Raw genomic sequence first — 18,245 nt, forward strand, 5'->3', positions numbered from 1 at the left:
TATCCTCGTCCTTTTACTGATTTCATAGTTTGATGGACGTTTCATGTCTCATTTCTTCACACACACGTCGTTGTAAACACACTAGTTTCTCTTTTTCATGCGGTTGTAATGATCAGGTCTGTTTCTCACACACGATCTTGAATGACTTGTCCTTTTACAAGCTTCAGTTCCCATTCTTATTGTAATTGCATTGATTTGTTTTTTTTTACATTATTCATCATGCAATTGTTAATGTAACGAACAGAGGCGAAGAAACTGTCTTGACTCATTTGTGCATGAAACAGCAAGCACTTTTAACACTAAATTATGATTACAGGGGCAGATTATTGATTAATAATTAACCATAACCATAGTGCATGATATGTAAACTAATACATTTTGAGGTTTGCATCACGTAACCAGCTGTATATGTTTATGATAAATGATAACAGGGAATCACTTGTAGTTTGCAGCGTCACATGACTTTGTGTGTGTGTGTGTGTGTGTGTGTGTGTGTGTGTGTGTGTGTGTGTGAGAGACTCTGATGCATGTCTAATTCAGATTTAATATGGAGACAGATTGAGGTCAATATTAAAATATTATAATATGACACACTACTATTTGAAACGCTTCTCATTAAATCCTGCACGTTTCACGTTCACTCACACCTGAATTTGTGACGATCCATTTATTTCTATTTTCCTCATTTCGTTCCAGCTCTGTGTTTCAAGTTTCGCTTTCGCCTCTTTTGCACTAATTTGCTTCTTATGCAAACTCTGTTCCTGACCTCTGTTAACATTAGTGTGAGAGAACACACACACACACACATTTTTGTACATCTATCTTTATGAGGACATTCATTGACACAATGCAATCTCTAGCCGCTTACCCTAACCTTACCCATCACAACCCGACCCCTGACCCTAAACCGACCCTCAACCTCATGATAACCTTATCCCTAAAACCAAGTCAGGACCCTCAAACAGGCCTTTAAAGGCTCTCAACATGTCCTCACTTTACTCTCTTTGTCCTTGTCGGTCCACGATCCGTTCCACCTGCACGATCCGTTTCACGCATGCGATGAAACACTTGACGGCCAGGCGGCACAACTTGCGGCATATTTGCGTAACGTTAGTTGTATTGTGTTTAACATTTCACAGCGGGTCTATTTTGATGCTTTTAAATGTAGGTTACGCTATGCATTACGATGTGTTTACGTGGTTGCCAATCCAAAAGTGATTGTGAGTTGTGAGTTGTTACATGAACATACATGATCAGTTTCCTCCATATACTCTCCTTTGCGATTCACTGCTGTATGGTATTAGGCTGAACTTACTTAACTTGCCGTGTTTTGGTCTGAGGTCAGTAGTATTGTCAAAGATGGTTTGTGTCGTTTTTTTTTATTATTAAAAGCTGCTAATATTAGTTAACTTTTAAGTTGAGTAATTTTGTATTAGTATGGGTCTATATAGGCTAATATATATCTATATAATCTAAATGAGGAAAATAATCCCTTCAATGTTGTTTACAGAAGACAATAAGGAACATAATATGCATTTCTGCCTAGGCGATCTGCATGCGTGAAACAGGTGGAACGGATCGTGTACCGACAGTCCTCACTCCAATGGTCTAAAACTCAAACTGGTCCTCACAAAGATAGTCGTTCAAGTACACACACACACACACACACACGCCTGTCTGCAGAGAGACACACACACTCACACACACACACACACACACACACAGTAAACTGACTCACACACACACACACACACACACACACACACACACACACAGTAAACTGACTCAGATCTGGGGGGTTCCGCTAAGACGGGTGAAAGTTTTTGCACGTTACTGTCTTTCCTTTCACGCAACACAATAAGTGTTAAATGAAACACATTTTCTCATCTGTATTATTACCTCATTATTTCATCTGACTCCATAAATGAAAAAGGTTTTAATGATATCTGGGCATCATTAAAAGTGAGCGAATGTTTGATTATTCTTTTTAACTCTTTAAGTATATTTACCCACTCAGATTAGGAAGCTGTGTCTCTCAGAGGTCCTCTCGTCTTCTGTGTAACGCGGGTCTCACGATCACGAGCGCGTCAGCTTCCGTCACTGAACAGAGATGATGGCGATAGATCTGAGATTCACACTTACACAATCAGAGATACTCTGGTAAAGCCCCCGTGGAATCGCATACACTACAGGTTTACTTCAGTAGAGGTACGGCCACTGTTACAGATATAAGCTGACCAACATTCCTCCTCTTATAATAGCTCTGGATTGGCCAAGCCGTGGTTTCCCACGTACACTTATCTAAAGTAACATTACATTAAAACAGAGGCGAGACACACAGATTTAGATTGATCAAACAGCATTTGCTGTGCTAAATGGAAATTCCCTTCTTGTCTTTACAAAACCACGTACACTTGAATCAGTGCCAAACATTAGTCATCACTGACGCAGACTTGCGGGAACATAGGAATCCGTTTAATCCACTTGGGAAAACAATTTCAGAGCAAGTCAGAATAATCAAATGTAACAATTTATTATGTCAGGTAAATGTATCATGCCAATTTCATAATCAGTTCAAAGATAATCAATACAAAAACAAGATAAAGAGTAAGAGATGAAGGTGAAACACGACATTTAGAAAAATACATAATGCTGGAGTCTTTGAGATCCTTCAACGTCTGAGTTTCAGGATCGCCTCGAGCCTCTTCTTCATCTCCCTACACACTCAGACCAACGCAGAAACCTCTTTACAGATGCAGACATGAGTTCACAGTGGGAATTTGCATTAATCATGGGGGCAAACCCAGATATCTCTAAACTCTCCACACCTCATTACCTGTCTGGTTTACTTCTGTGGGAATGAGACATTTGGACCAGTCGCACTGAGACATTTCAAATGATACCAAACATGTGTAATACTGTATGATAATTGTTCAAATTAAACCATATAGATTCTTGGGTGAATTCAGGCAGGGATGGGTGAAGGGAACGATGTGTAAATTGGGAGGTGATCCACTCGCGTGTGATCGTGTCTCGAGTGGGGATTGTAATATAGCAAGAGATTCATTTAACAATTAAGAGGTTCATTTTCCTTCGTTTTCTCAGAGAGTAAACCTCTCTTCCAGCTCTTCCAGTTTCTCCAGCCTTACACTGTTTACATTAGTGTGAGAGAATACAAACACACACACACACATACACACACTTACACACACTCACACTCACACATACACACACTCTCTCACACACACACACACACACTCACACACAGTTTTTGTCAGATCAAGTTCATTTCTGGACTCATATTTCTCCTCCACATGTTTGCTTGTGTTTCTCATCTGCATGATGTCAGTCGATGGACAGTGAGTTGATTTGAGAAGATCTGCTCCATTTCTGGCATCTCTCCGTCTCCGTCTGAGTCTGAGGGGAAATGACTGAACTGGGTCAGCGCAACACTTAAAATACGCAAAAACTAGATTTGAATGAAAAGCTCTCCATCTGGGGCATTTAATGAAGAACATGGAGTTTGGCCAAACTTTTCTAATAATGAGGAAAGAACAAAACTGATCACACTGTTATTGAGCTGAACACACACACACACACACACACACACACACACACACACACACACACACACACACACACACACAGTTTAGTCAGTTTAATCCTGTGATGTCACAGGCTCGTGTGTGTGTGCATGTGTGTACGTGTGCGTGCGCATGCGTGTGTGTGTGTGTGTGTGTGTGTGTGTGTGCGTGCGTGCGTGTGTGTGTGTGTGAGTGTGTGTCAGTGATGATGCTGATATTAGACGAAATCCTCATTAATGTCTTGAGATCATGATGATAAAACATCTGAGATTAAACTTTACACTCCAACAATCTTATTGGCTGAACACACACACACAATATTCTATAATGACATACTGAATTATGTGAAATCCATTCTGACTGTAAAGATTACAAGGTTTTGAACGGCTCTCTGTCAGGGGTTTTCGATCAGTGTGTTTGAGTGACAGTATTTCCTCTCTGAATGAGAATTGCTGCAGAGTTATGGATGAATGATATTATTCTGAGACCGTATGAAGTGGTTTGAGGTGAGATTAACTTTAGGACAGAAATATCAAGATATGGGAACATAAATCCCTTTATGTATAAAACATGAACACCATGTTTTTAAGTATTCACAGTGCATTCGAAATTAAATATTATAATCCATAATTTCTTAAAAAGGCCCTTTTATAGTCGTGATGTTGTTTTCAGGCTCTACTAGAACAGGTTTTCCTGCTTGAATGTTGATTATTCTCCTCATATTCTCCATTGTTGCAGCTCCTCTCTTCCCAGTCTATCAGTAACGCTCTGTTTACTTCCTGTCTCTATGAAGCCCCTCCTTCTGAAAAGCACACTGTGCTCTGATTGGTTGGCTGGAGCGGTGTGTTGTGATTGGTGGCTGGAGCGATGTGTTGTAATTGGTGGACTGGAGCGGTGTGTTGTAATTGGTGGCTGGAGCGGTGTGTCGTGATTGGTGGGCTGGAGCGGTGTGTTATAATTGGTGGACTGGAGCGGTGTGTCGTGATTTGTGGACTGGAGCGGGGTGTCGTGATTGGTGGCTGGAGCAGTGTGTCGTGATTGGTGGGCTGGAGCAGTGTGTTGTGATTGGTGGCTGGAGCGGTGTGTTGTCATTGGTGGCTGGAGCGGTGTGTTGTCATTGGTGGCTGGAGAGATGTGTTGTGATTTGGTGGACTGGAGCAGTGTGTTGTGATTGGTGGCTGGAGCGGTGTGTTGTGATTGGTGGCTGGAGCGGTGTGTCGTGATTGGTGGACTGGAGCAATTTGTCATGATTGGTCGGCTGGAGCGGTGTGTCGTGATTGGTGGCTGGAGCGGTGTGTTGTCATTGGTGGCTGGAGCGGTGTGTTGTCATTGGTGGCTGGAGAGATGTGTTGTGATTTGGTGGGCTGGAGCAGTGTGTTGTGATTGGTGGCTGGAGCGGTGTGTTGTGATTGGTGGCTGGAGCGGTGTGTCGTGATTGGTGGACTGGAGCAATTTGTCATGATTGGTCGGCTGGAGCGGTGTGTCGTGATTGGTGGACTGGAGCGTGGTGGGCTGGAGCGGTGTGTCGTGATTGGTGGGCTGGAGCGGTGTGTTGTGATTGGTGGCTGGAGCGGTGTGTTGTGATTGGTGGGCTGGAGCAGTGTGTTGTGATTGGTGGGCTGGAGCAGTGTGTTGTGATTGGTGGCTGGAGCGGTGTGTTGTGATTGGTGGCTGGAGCGGTGTGTTGTCATTGGTGGCTGGAGCGGTGTGTTGTGATTGGTGGCTGGAGCGGTGTGTTGTCATTGGTGGCTGGAGCGGTGTGTTGTCATTGGTGGCTGGAGAGATGTGTTGTGATTTGGTGGCTGGAGCGGTGTGTTGTGGTTGGTGGGCTGGAGCAGTGTGTTGTGATTGGTGGCTGGAGCGGTGTGTTGTGGTTGGTGGCTGGAGCGGTGTGTTGTGATTGGTTGCTGGAGCGGTGTGTTGTGATTGGTGGCTGGAGCGGTGTGTTGTGGTTGGTGGCTAGAGCGGTGTGTCGTGATTGGTGGACTGGAGCAATTTGTCGTGATTGGTCGGCTGGAGCGGTGTGTCGTGATTGGTGGACTGGAGCGTGGTGGGCTGGAACAGTGTGTCGTGATTGGTCGGCTGGAGCGGTGTGTCGTGATTGGTCGGCTGGAGCGGTGTGTCGAGATTGGTGGGCTGGAGCGGTGTGTCGTGGTTGGTGGGCTGGAGCGGTGTGTCGTGATTGGTCGGCTGGAGCGGTGTGTCGTGATTGGTCGGCTGGAGCGGTGTGTCGTGGTTGGTGGGCTGGAGCGGTGTGTCGTGGTTGGTGGGCTGGAGCGGTGTGTCGTGGTTGGTCGGCTGGAGCGGTGTGTCGTGATCGGTCGGCTGAGGGTTCAGAAACAGTGCAGACCTTTTTCATGCTCAAACTGCAACATTACACACTAAAGAAATGTAATTTTCCAATGACTCCTGTTTGCTTGTTGTTGTTGCGAGTAGAGACAATATTTATTGACTCATTTAAACACTGGATCTATTAGAACAGACTTCAGACATTTAACATTTCTGTCCTGTGATATTCACTACATTTCCACTGCTATTAAACAAACATTTACATTTCACGTCATTCAGCAGAAACTGTTATCCACAGACTAGTCAAGTGTTTAACAGACAAACATCTGTTTCTGCTTTTTTTTGTAGATCACCAAAAACTGGAACGAGAGGCTCGAATTTGTCGTCTACTCAAGCATGCCAACATCGGTGAGTGTACACACACACACACACACACACACACACAGACACACAGACACACACACTTTTTTTTCTTTCTTTTTTTTATATAAACATTTAAATAGTGGATGTCATAAAAAACATGATGCATTAAAAATTGAAGAACATGTTAAGTAAAAATACAATGAATGTGCAATATACTGCATATATTTAGGAAAATATTATTTTCTAGGTTTTGTCAGCTGACTAACGAGTTTATGGTCATCGAATGGCTTTTCTGAGGTAAATGTTAGATATTATTCTCAAGCTGTTTTATTGACGTCTTTCCGCGGTTGAAACACTGATCGGTCGATTACATGAAACATGATTCATTTCCAGACCTCAATAAAACAGCTTGAGAACAATAATGTCACGTAACGCCACATTTACCTCAGAAAAGCCTTTCAATCATCATTAACTCGTTAGTCAGCTAGAAAAACAAAACCCTAGCAACATTGTGCTAGATATATTCAGCACTTCATATGCATTATATTCATATATATTGATATATTCAGACTCAACCTGATGGAGTTATAAATGTATGAATAAATCTGTACAGCCATCTTTTAAATCTTTATATTTAACCGACAATCTGGAGTAGAAACATAACTATATTAAAATGTTTATATAAAACGGCCTTATGTAGTTAAACATTTTAACTTTTATTTGATTGTTAATTATTAAATAAAATGTATTTAATCAATTGATTAACCACATTTAATTTTTGTTTTCCGTTTAGGTTTTTGGCTAAATTAATATTTAAAAAAATACATAATTAAAAATGAGGTGCATCACTACAATTCATGAAATTAATTAAGAAATTTAATATTAATGCAATTATACTTAAAAAATACAAAACAAATTCTAAAGGAACCTTGACATAATCTCCTGCTGGTGTTTTAGTGCAATTAAAAAGAGCTAGGCCACAATATACAATACATCACAATCATTACATTATATAATGTTATTAATAATAAGATCGAATGCATCAATACACTGATAATTAACAGATTTGCCACTAGATGGAAGTTTTGTTCATTCATCAACTTAAAACAGACTGAAAGAGATTTAAGAATCAATATTAGTTCATCAAAACGAGATTTCTGAGTGATTCATCATAATTATGTCATGCAAATCTGACCTGAAGCTTTTAGTCTGGAAACGTCTATAAATGTCCAAGCGTTTCAGCCCACACACACACACACACACACACACACACACACACAGCAGCCGAGAGATTACAAGCGTTGGCGTTTTCTAGCAGTAATTATGACTATAACACAAAGCATTAGATGAGCTGAACACAGTCTCTCATTCCCACCCCCGATGTTCATCTCATGCCACTGAAACTATTCAATCGGGTTATTGTTCAAGAGTTTACATGAGATGACACGGTTTCATTGCGTATGGATTGTTCGTTAGATCCCAAAGTCTCTGTTTGCCCTTCATTATAATTGATCTCCTTTCACACAAATATGACTTCAAGTCTTAAAGGTTTGCAGTCAAGAGTCATTGGTAACACTTTATAATAAGGTTCATTAGTGTATTAACTAACACTAACTAACAATGAGCGATACATTTGTTAGTATTTATTCATCTTTGTTCATGTTAGTCAATAAAAATACAGCTGTTCAGTGTTTGTTCATTTGCTAATGTTAACAAATACAACCTTTGATTTTAATACCATATTAGTAAATATTGAAATTAATATGAGCTAAGATTAATAAGTGCTGAAGAAGTATTGTTCGTTCTTAGTTCATGTTAACCTTATTGTAAAGTGTCACTGAGTCAGTGGATATAAAAGCCAGTGGTTTTCCTAAAGGAACGAGGGTTTTCTCTCCGTCCGCTGGAAAGCCGTTCTCTCTGTTGCTATGGCAACAGGTTTGAGAAACGACTGAATCACAGAAGATGCATGAGATGTTTATACTGAGAGGATTCCTCCGTCTCTCTTTCCTCGTGTAATCCGTCCATATTTATAAATCAAAAGGTCAGGTCGTTCGATTCCTTTGAGAGATGACACCAGGCGTTCCCTCGTTCATCAAGATCACGTCATGATCTCGGCCGTTTCATTAGAGGAGTTCTCCTCAAGACTCTACGGCACTCACACTGCAACTAATGCTGTTCTCACTCAGTGTTTCTGTCGTTTCCAGTCCAAATATCAAACATTTCTTAAATCAAGATGGATTTACTAGATGAGTAAAACGACATAAGATATTATGTCCTGTTTTCTGGGGGAATAAATAAAAATGAAGTGAGTTTTTGCTTATAACAAGCAAAATGATCTGCCAATTGGGTAAGAAAATAATCTGGTTTCTGTTTGAATTAAGATTATTTTTCTGACCCCATTGGCAGATCATTTTGCTTGTTATAAGCAAAAACTCACTTCATTTTTATTTCCCCAGAAAACAAGACATAATATCTAATGTCATTTTACATAATTGATAATTTTGCTTGAAAGAACGTGATCATTTTGTTTGTTTTAAGCATCAACTCACTTAATTTTGATTTAATTCCCCCAGAAAACAGGACATAATATCTAATGTCATTTTACTCATCTAGTAAATCCATCTTGATTTTAGAATTTTTTGATATTTGGACTGGAAACAAGATTAAAATAATTAGAAAGAAAAGCATTTTTTGCAGTGTTTTTTAGGCTGGTTAATCTATCTTTCTTTCTTTCTAACTAATCCATCTTTCTTTCTTTCTTTGTTTCTTTCTTTCTTTCTAACCATATTTCTTTCTTTCTTTCTTTCTTTCTTTCTTTCTTTCTTTCTTTCTTTCTTTCTAACTAATCCATATTTCTTTCTTTCTTTCTTTCTTTCTTTCTTTCTAACTAATATATCTTTCCTTCTAACTAATCTCTCTATCTAATATATCTTTCCTTCTAACTAATCTCTCTATCTATATTTCTTTCTAAATAATCTTTCTTTCTTTCTTTCTTTCTTTCTTTCTTTCTTTCTAACTAATCTTTCTTTCTTTCTAACTAATCTATCTTTCTTTCAAACTAACTAATTCATCTATCTATATTTCTTTCTTTCTTTCTAACTAATCTCTATCTATCTATCTATCTATCTATCTATCTATCTATCTATCTATCTATCTATCTATCTATCTATCTATCTATCTATCTATCTATCTATCTATCTATCTATCTATCTATCTATCTATCTATCTATCCACTAAACGACTGAATAAATGCCTGTTTTTGCCCAGTTTAATGTAGTCCTGCATACATCCAGTTATTTTAGCTGTCCTTCACTGATAATTCAATCCCAGAATGCATTGTGACGACTTTCACATGGCACAGGTATCGAATGGCATACAGACGTTATTCAGGCTGAGGGATTGATGTACCGTGTTTTCAGTGACATCCACTGTAGAAAAAACTGTATAAAGCTTCTAGATCACTTTTTTGTGAGTTTTTGTTTTTACTGATGTTTCTTGGAAAGATATTTTTGCAGTGTTTCGAATCCAAAAACACAATAAACATAATATTAAAGTCTCCCTGTAGTCAATCATTTGATCCTTTAAAACTCATCTTTGATCACCGAAATGACATATTTAAGCGTTTTTTTCCTTAAAATATCTGGAATGTAACTCTACACCTCATTAAGTATTCGCGGTTCTATGAATATGCAGATGAGCCCCGCCTCCACTCACTTACTCAGCTCAGAGATCCACTGGTTGACGATCACACGTTGATCTGATTGGTTACAAGGTAGTTTGTGACGTCAGAGACACCAGCGATTTCAAAGCGTGTGTTTGAGACTGTCTTTGGTTCACTGCAGTTTTAAGGAGGAAATACTCAGCAATGGTGTCGACTTATAAATTAACACATGGTTTGTCTTAAAGCATATTAAAAACACCACATAGACACATAAACAACATTAAAAGCTGGATTTTCACTACAGGGGGACTTTAATTAATAAACAGAATGAAGAGATGTACGTCTATCCCGCACAGCGTTGCTTTCATTCCCGCTATAAATCCCCCTCCCGCAAAGATGGCGCTGCTGTGAATAAGGTCTATTAAGATGGGATAGATGAAAAAATGACACAGTTCAGCTTTAGTGGATCTGCCCTTTATTCATCTTTGACAATGAGAGGAAGCAGAAGCAGAAATAATTCCAATTTGTGGAATAAACGAGTCTGTGAAAATCTCATTCTAACGATTATGACTGTGAGCTGCTCGATACAATCTAATCAGTGTCTCTCTCTCTCTCTCTCTCTCTCTCTCTCTCTCTCTCCACAGTGAGGCTCCATGACAGTATATCAGAGGAGGGTGTTCACTACCTCGTCTTTGATTTGTGAGTGAATTTTTCTGTGTGTGTCTCCGTCTGTATGAGGTCACGTCTCCAGTTCTCCTGTTAAACGAGTGTGTCTGTTAACGAGAGCTCCTCCACTTACAAAATAAACTGCAAAAAATCTAATTAATTTATCGCACATCAGTTTTGGCTGAGAAATGACCCCCCCCCCCCCCCCCCCAAAAGATAATTTAAAGTCATTATTATGTTAGATGAGAAAAGCATTGAATATACATCACAAAAAGCTAGCTTTAGAAATAATAATATAGAAATAAATTTGTGAAACTAAAACCACCAAGCCTCTGTCTTAATGAGTGAGTCATCGAATCATTCATTCAACCGATTAATTTAAACGGCTGATTCATTCGGGAACGAAGCAATTGGGCGTTTTTATCAATGAGTCACTGAATCGATGACTCACTCAATTAATTTAAAACTGTTGATTCATTCAGTAATGAAACGCCGCTGTGTGTCGCTCAGAGACGCACATCAGTTCTTCTGTGGCTTTGTTTAAAACAAAATTGAGCAAAAACAGATAAAACTGTTGTATAAAATCAGGATCACATTTGCAATCATGCAGATATAAAAAAAAAAGGAAACTCTTGCTCATGTGACATTGCTAAACTATATCATATGATATAAATATTAGTCATTTTTGTGGCATTTTAACAGCATCCGTTGGCTTTGTCCAAAGATGATTTTCCAGACTCAGTTATTCAGCTTTCAGGGTTTGTGGTCTTTTTTTTTTTTTGGTGGCCACTATAGTTAGGGAAAGCTATGGAAGCTTGTTTCTGCCACAGAATGAAAAATAAAAAAGGTGATTCCGACTTTTTATCAGAATTGCATGATATAAAGTTGCAATTGCGAGAGAAAAAAGTCAGAATTGCAAGTTTATTTCTCACAATTCCTGAAATCTCTTCTGAATCTCTTCTGAATATCTTCTGAAATCTCTTCTGAAATCTCTTCTGGAATCTCTTCTGAAATCTCTTCTGAATCTCTTCTGGAATCTCTTCTGGAATCTCTTCTGAATCTCTTCTGGAATCTCTTCTGGAATCTCTTCTGAATCTCTTCTGGAATCTCTTCTGAATCTCTTCTGGAATCTCTTCTGGAATCTCTTCTGAATCTCTTCTGGAATCTCTTCTGGAATCTCTTCTGAATCTCTTCTGGAATCTCTCCTGAATCTCTTCTGGAATCTCTTCTGAATTCTCTTCTGAAATCTCTTCTAAATCTCTTCTGAATCTCTTCTGGAATCTCTCCTGAATCTCTTCTAAAATCTCTTCTGAATCTCTTCTGAAATCTCTTCTAAATCTCTTCTGAAATCTCTTCTGGAATCTCTTCTGAATCTCTTCTGGAATCTCTTCTGAATCTCTTCTGGAATCTCTCCTCCTCTCCCTTACTGAAATCTCTTCTGAATCTCTTCTGGAATCTCTCCTGAATCTCTTCTGAAATCTCTTCTAAAATCTCTTCTGAATCTCTTCTGAATCTCTTCTAAATGTCTTCTGAATCTCTCCTGAATCTCTTCTGAAATCTCTTCTGAATCTCTTCTGGAATCTCTCCTGAATCTCTTCTGAATTCTGTTCTGAAATCTCTTCTGAAATCTCTTCTGAACCTCTTCTGAAATCTCTTCTGAATGTCTTCTGAATCTCTTATGAATTCTCTTCTGAAATCTCTTCTGAATTCTCTTCTGAAATCTCTTCTGAAATCTCTTCTGAAATCTCTTCTAAATTCTCTTCTGAAATCTCTTCTGAATGTCTTCTGAATCTCTTCTGAATCTCTTCTGAATTCTCTTCTGAAATCTCTTCTGAATTCTCTTCTGAAATCTCTTCTGAAATCTCTTCTGAATTCTCTTCTGAAATCTCTTCTAAATCTCTTCTGAATGTCTTCTGAATTCTCTTCTGAAATCTCTTCTGAACCTCTTCTGAAACCTCTTCTGAATGTCTTCTGAATCTCTTCTGAAATCTCTTCTGAATTCTCTTCTGAAATCTCTTCTAAATCTCTTCTGAATTCTCTTCTGAAATCTCTTCTGAATCTCTTCTGAAATCTCTTCTGAATTCTCTTCTGAAATCTCTTCTAAATCTCTTCTGAAATCTCTTCTGAATTCTCTTCTAAATCTCTTCTGAATCTCTTCTGAATTCTCTTCTGAAATCTCTTCTGAATCTCTTCTGAATTCTCTTCTGAAATCTCTTCTGAATGTCTTCTGAATTCTCTTCTGAATTCTCTTCTGAATCTCTTCTGAATGTCTTCTAAATCTCTTCTGAATTCTCTTCTGAAATCTCATCTGAAATCTCTTCTGAATGTCTTCTGAAATCTCTTCTGAAATCTCTTCTAAATCTCTTCTAAAATATCTTCTGAAATCTCTTCTAAATCTCTTCTGAATTCTCTTCTGAATTCTCTTCTGAAATCTCTTCTGAATTCTCTTCTGAAATCTCTTCTAAATCTCTTCTGAATTCTCTTCTGAAATCTCTTCTAAATCTCTTCTGAATCTCTTCGGGAATCTCTTCTGAATTCTCTTCTGAAATCTCTTCTGAAATCTCTTCTGAATTCTCTTCTGAAATCTCTTCTGAATCTCTTCTAAATCTTTTCTGAAATCTCTTCTAAATCTCTTCTGAATCTCTTCTGAATCTTCTTGAATCTCTTCTGAAATCTCTTCTGAATGTCTTCTGAATCTCTTCTGAATCTCTTCTGAAATCTCTTCTGAATCTCTTCTGAAATCTCTTCTGAAATCTCTTCTGAATTCTCTTCTGAAATATCTTTCTATATTCTCTTCTGAAATCTCTTCTGAAATCTCTTCTAAATCTCTTCTAAATCTCTTCTGAATTCTCTTCTGAAATCTCTTCTAAATTATCTTCTGAAATCTCTTCTGAAATCTCTTCTAAATCTCTTCTAAATCTCTTCTGAATTCTCTTCTGAATTCTCTTCTGAAATCTCTTCTAAATCTCTTCTGAATTCTCTTCTGAAATCTCTTCTAAATCTCTTCTGAAATCTCTTCTGAATTCTCTTCTGAAATCTCTTCTAAATCTCTTCTGAATTCTCTTCTGAAATCTCTTCTGAATTCTCTTCTGAAATCTCTTCTGAATTCTCTTCTAAATCTCTTCTGAATTCTCTTCTGAAATCTCTTCTAAATCTCTTCTGAATTCTCTTCTGAAATCTCTTCTGAATTCTCTTCTGAAATCTCTTCTGAATCTCTTCTGAAATCTCTTCGAAATCTCTTCTGAAATCTCTTCTGAAATCTCTTCTGAATTCTCTTCTGAAATCTCTTCTGAAATCTCTTCTGAATTCTCTTCTGAAATCTCTTCTGAATTCTCTTCTGAAATCTCTTCTGAAGTCTCTTCTGAATTCTCTTCTGAATTTTCTTCTGAAATCTCTTCTGAACCTCTTCTGAAATCTCTTCTGAATTCTCTTCTGAAATCTCTTCTGAAATCTCTTCTGAAATCTCTTCTGAACCTCTTCTGAAATCTCTTCTGAATTCTCTTCTGAAATCTCTTCTGAATTCTCTTCTGAAATCTCTTCTGAAGTCTCTTCTGAATTCTCTTCTGAATTTTCTTCTGAATTCTCTTCTGAACCTCTTCTGAACCTCTTCTGAAATCTCTTCTGAAATCTCTTCTGAATTCTCTTCTGAAATCTCTTCTGAAATCTCTTCTGAATTCTCTTCTGAAATCTCTTCTGAATTCTCTTCTGAAATCTCTTCTGAAGTCTCTTCTGAATTCTCTTCTGAATTTTCTTCTGAAATCTCTTCTAAATCTCTTCTGGATTCTCTTCTGAAATCTCTTCTGAATCTCTTCGGGAATCTCTTCTGAACCTCTTCTGAAAGCTTACTCTTTGTGATCATGTGATCGTTGATGGCATGTTTTAAATACATTTGAAGTAGACACACCAAAAAGCAATATTTGAATCAAGCCTATCTGCCAAATCATTGCTATAACTGCTATAATAAATTGTGCAGCTGTGTTGTCGAAGTAACATTCACATTCAACAGAAAGTGGCAGTGACACATGTTATATGCGGAGTAAAGTGCCCTTCACAGTGCTTACTTTAAGTGCTCTGCCCTTCACAGCGATGCTTGGTTTCCAGTGGAATTTGCCTGTATTTACAAGTTACTCATGTTGAGTGTCGACACACACACTCTGCTCGCTTATGTCTTTTTTTAATCTCTTAAGAATGTCATGTCAAGGTGCAAATGTAGATTTCTCACATGCAGAGCTTCCTGTTAATTAAAGCTGCTGAAATGAGACTGTCTGATGTTGGACCTGTTTCAGAGTCACAGGAGGAGAGCTGTTTGAAGATATTGTTGCCAGAGAGTATTACAGCGAGGCCGATGCCAGGTTAGTGCTCGTGTCCAATGCAAACCTCTCATAAGAATACATGCATTTTTAAATAGACAACAGAGTTAGCTTTGTAGATTCGGCAACATAGTGTCAGCCCAGATCCGGCCCTCATCGGGGCCGTGTGGAATCTACAGTCAAACCAAAGATTATTCAGACACCAGATATAATTTTTGATATTTTTTGACTAGTGGGTGCAGGACACTATAGTTCATTTATATAAGTGAGGAGAGCAAAATAAAGTAAAATATGACATATTATACCCACAAATTCTTAATACAGTGGACTACCAGTAACATTAATAAAAAAATCCAAAATGATACCAAAAACAATACCAAAATTATTCAGACTTTTGGCCTGACCATGTTTTGCTGAAGTGTTTTTTCTTTATTTGCTAATGCAACCTTTTTACACACAGACTGAACAAAATTGAGCATTTCTTGGTGATTGGTTGAGCTAAACTGGTATTATCTAATTGTGTAGTTAAATTTAACAGCTGACAGATATTCAACATAATTCATTTGTGAGAGTCTCTAACAGAAGGAAATATCAACTGATTTGATAACTCTGAGTTCTTGTCATATTTTATTACCATTTTCTAAACTATAATGAATAAACTGTGATAATGTGAGAAATGTTGAAGATGTCTGAATAAATTTTGGTTTGACTGTACGTGTACCAGATGTGGGCTGGATCTGGGCCGACACTATGTTGCTTTCTGGGTTGTATTATATATTTTATGAAGCTGTATAAACCACATCTGTGGCATGCTGTCAATTAATAACTATATTCTGTGGTATTTTTTTATATTTCAAACAATAATGCACTTACAGTGGAAGTTTATGGAGCAAGACAGTGTATCTGTTATATCTGGTTCTGCACCTGTCATTACCTCCTCCCACCAAACGAGGGAGCCGTCATCAGAATAATAACTTCCGGGTTTCATCCACTCCTAAATCCCATCATTGCTGCTTAGTTATGAAAGAAACAAAGCTTTTCGAAACTTTGAATCAATTGAACCAATTGTTTTGTAAAATAATTGATTGTTTCGCAGCGCTGGAACCGTCACACGCTGGCGACCCCTGCTGGTCAGAACAGTGTAAATGCTGCGAAAACTCAGTCAAAACATGCAGAAAAACACCTTTTGAAAAACTGTCATCTATTAAATGCAATTAACAAATCATCTAATACCACTAAATATGAAGTGTCTCTATAATACGTTCTATTTTTTTTAATACATTTTTTTGTAGAGATTTAGTTAGTTTTATTGAGAGCTTGCTTAATCAGACCAGTAAGAGACTTTTAACCACAATTCTTCTTTTTTATTATACAAATGTATAAAACTGATCCGAGATCAGGTAAAAATCATAACTAGACACGGTTCATGGGTTCACAGAGATCATCGCCCTCTAGTGGCGAAACATTGACATTTGGAAACAGTAATGACGTAACAAAGCCCCGTTAACTGTAATCATGTGACTTTGGCAGTTTGATACTCGCTCCGAATCACTGGTTCAGAACAAATGATTCACAAAGTTTTTGAAGCTGCACGAAGCGTTTTGAAGTCTTGTTTATCGTTGCATTGGCAATTCTGAACATTATTTTCTGGGTTGGATTTACTGTTTTCTGGACCCTTGACCCAAAAACCCTTGAGTTTTTGTCTCACACCGTGTCAACACTGGACGCAACAAAGAGACCCAGACAGCAACATAGTGTCGGCCCAGATCCCACATCTCATACACAAGGCCCAGATGTGGGCCGGATCTGGGCCGACACTATGTTGCTGTCCGGGAACCGTTGCAAATCCATTTATTGTTCGTGTCAGAAGTAGCGCAAGCACTTGAAGTACAGCAGAAATAGAACGGGACATCAGTTTACTCTCGAGAATTGCGACGCATCCAGTGTAAACAGCATCACTGATTATAATGAATTTTATTCGCTTTTGTCGTGTCGCTTCACTCACGTTTGTGTTACTCTTAAATCCTCTGCGCATGGATCCTCATTAGTAAATCTTGCCGCATAGACTTTCATTGTAAGTGCATTTCATTTAAACACAACTAAGAGACAAGTCAAAATAATTTTCTGTGAAAGAGCTTTACTTGTATAGAAGCCAGAACATTCCACACATACAAGTGCATCTCGTAATTCACAAAACAGAAGAACTGTAGTTTATTATGAGTGTTAATGTGTGCATGATATGATTCTTTTCTTTAACGGACTTCCTTCTAAGCCAGTTGTGGGAGTAATCGTGTTATACATGAATGCGTGTTATACATGAATACCCCATGTGTTATACATGAATTTATCTGTTTGCTACCATTTAAACTCAGCTGTGAGAAGAAATGATCTAAAGTTTGTCAAATTCTTGTCTTTGATGCTGCTCATTGTTGGTGTTTATCTTAATTTGGGTTGTTTAACCATTTCTTTTCGTATGCTTCTGTCATAACTTTTTATATTACTTTGAAAAGTATAGTTCACCCAAAAAAGGAATATTCTGTCATCATTTACTCACCCTTCTGTCATTCCAGCCCCATTTGACTTTTATTTTAAAAAAGAAGAAATTTTAAAGACTTTTTCTGCATTTGTTTCTGTGCAATTACAACGAACTGAGACTGATGCATTCAATATTTAAAAAGGACACAAATGGACAATAAAAGCATAATAAATGTCAGACAACTCAATATTCCATTTATTCTGAAATTATACAAAATGTTGTGTATTTTTGCCAAACATGAAACTTTTTTCTCAACTGTCCACAGAACAGTTTCCAAGAAGCACTGTGTAACATCTAAGTTGTTTTAATTGGGCAAACATGAGATATATCTTTGTCATTTTACCCCATTGGCAGATAATTTTGCAAAAACTCACTAAATTTAGATTTTTTTTTTCTTCTAGAAAACAAGATATAATTTCTTATGTCATTTTACTTATCTAGTAAATGCTTCTTGATTTAAGACTTTTTAGATATTTGGACTGGAAATGAGACAAAAATACTAAGAAAAGCATTTTTTACAGTGCGTCCAAATCTGAATCACAACGGATCTAGTCTGCTTTTACAAATGCATCGTAAGCCTAAGTCGATCGTTGAGAGCATTGGTGCCAATGCGATCATGGGTTTTCATTGCTTTTGGGAAATGCCATCCTGGTTCAGTTCAACTTACTGTTTAAATCTAGATGATCAACAATTCCAGGCTGTTCGCCTCATAAACCTATCAAAAGGCTTCAGACGTATAGGAATATGGAGCAGAAGTTTTATGGACTTCTTTTGTGATGCTTTTAAAGTCCTATTGAAAGCTCATAGTAATGTAAAAGAGCGATCGGCTCAAATTT

The 18,245-nt window shown here is 37.9% G+C and overlaps 1 protein-coding gene across 11 annotated transcripts in view; it reads left to right on the top strand.

The window, feature by feature from the left end:
• The window catches only part of camk2d1 (calcium/calmodulin-dependent protein kinase (CaM kinase) II delta 1), a gene marked incomplete at its 3' end in the record, with an annotated part of 84,720 nt that overhangs the window by 19,390 nt on the left and 47,085 nt on the right, over positions 1-18,245 (top strand). For all 11 annotated transcript variants that reach the window (XM_084405754.1, XM_084405756.1, XM_084405759.1 and 8 more), the window contains exons 3-5: positions 6,222-6,281; positions 10,542-10,596; positions 14,850-14,915. In XM_084405754.1, the coding sequence (XP_084261880.1) occupies positions 6,222-6,281; positions 10,542-10,596; positions 14,850-14,915 (181 nt within the window). The remainder of the gene's footprint in view (positions 1-6,221; positions 6,282-10,541; positions 10,597-14,849; positions 14,916-18,245) is intronic.

Source organism: Rutilus rutilus, assembly GCF_951802725.1.
Source record: "Rutilus rutilus genome assembly, chromosome: 3".
Lineage (NCBI taxonomy): Eukaryota > Metazoa > Chordata > Actinopteri > Cypriniformes > Leuciscidae > Rutilus > Rutilus rutilus.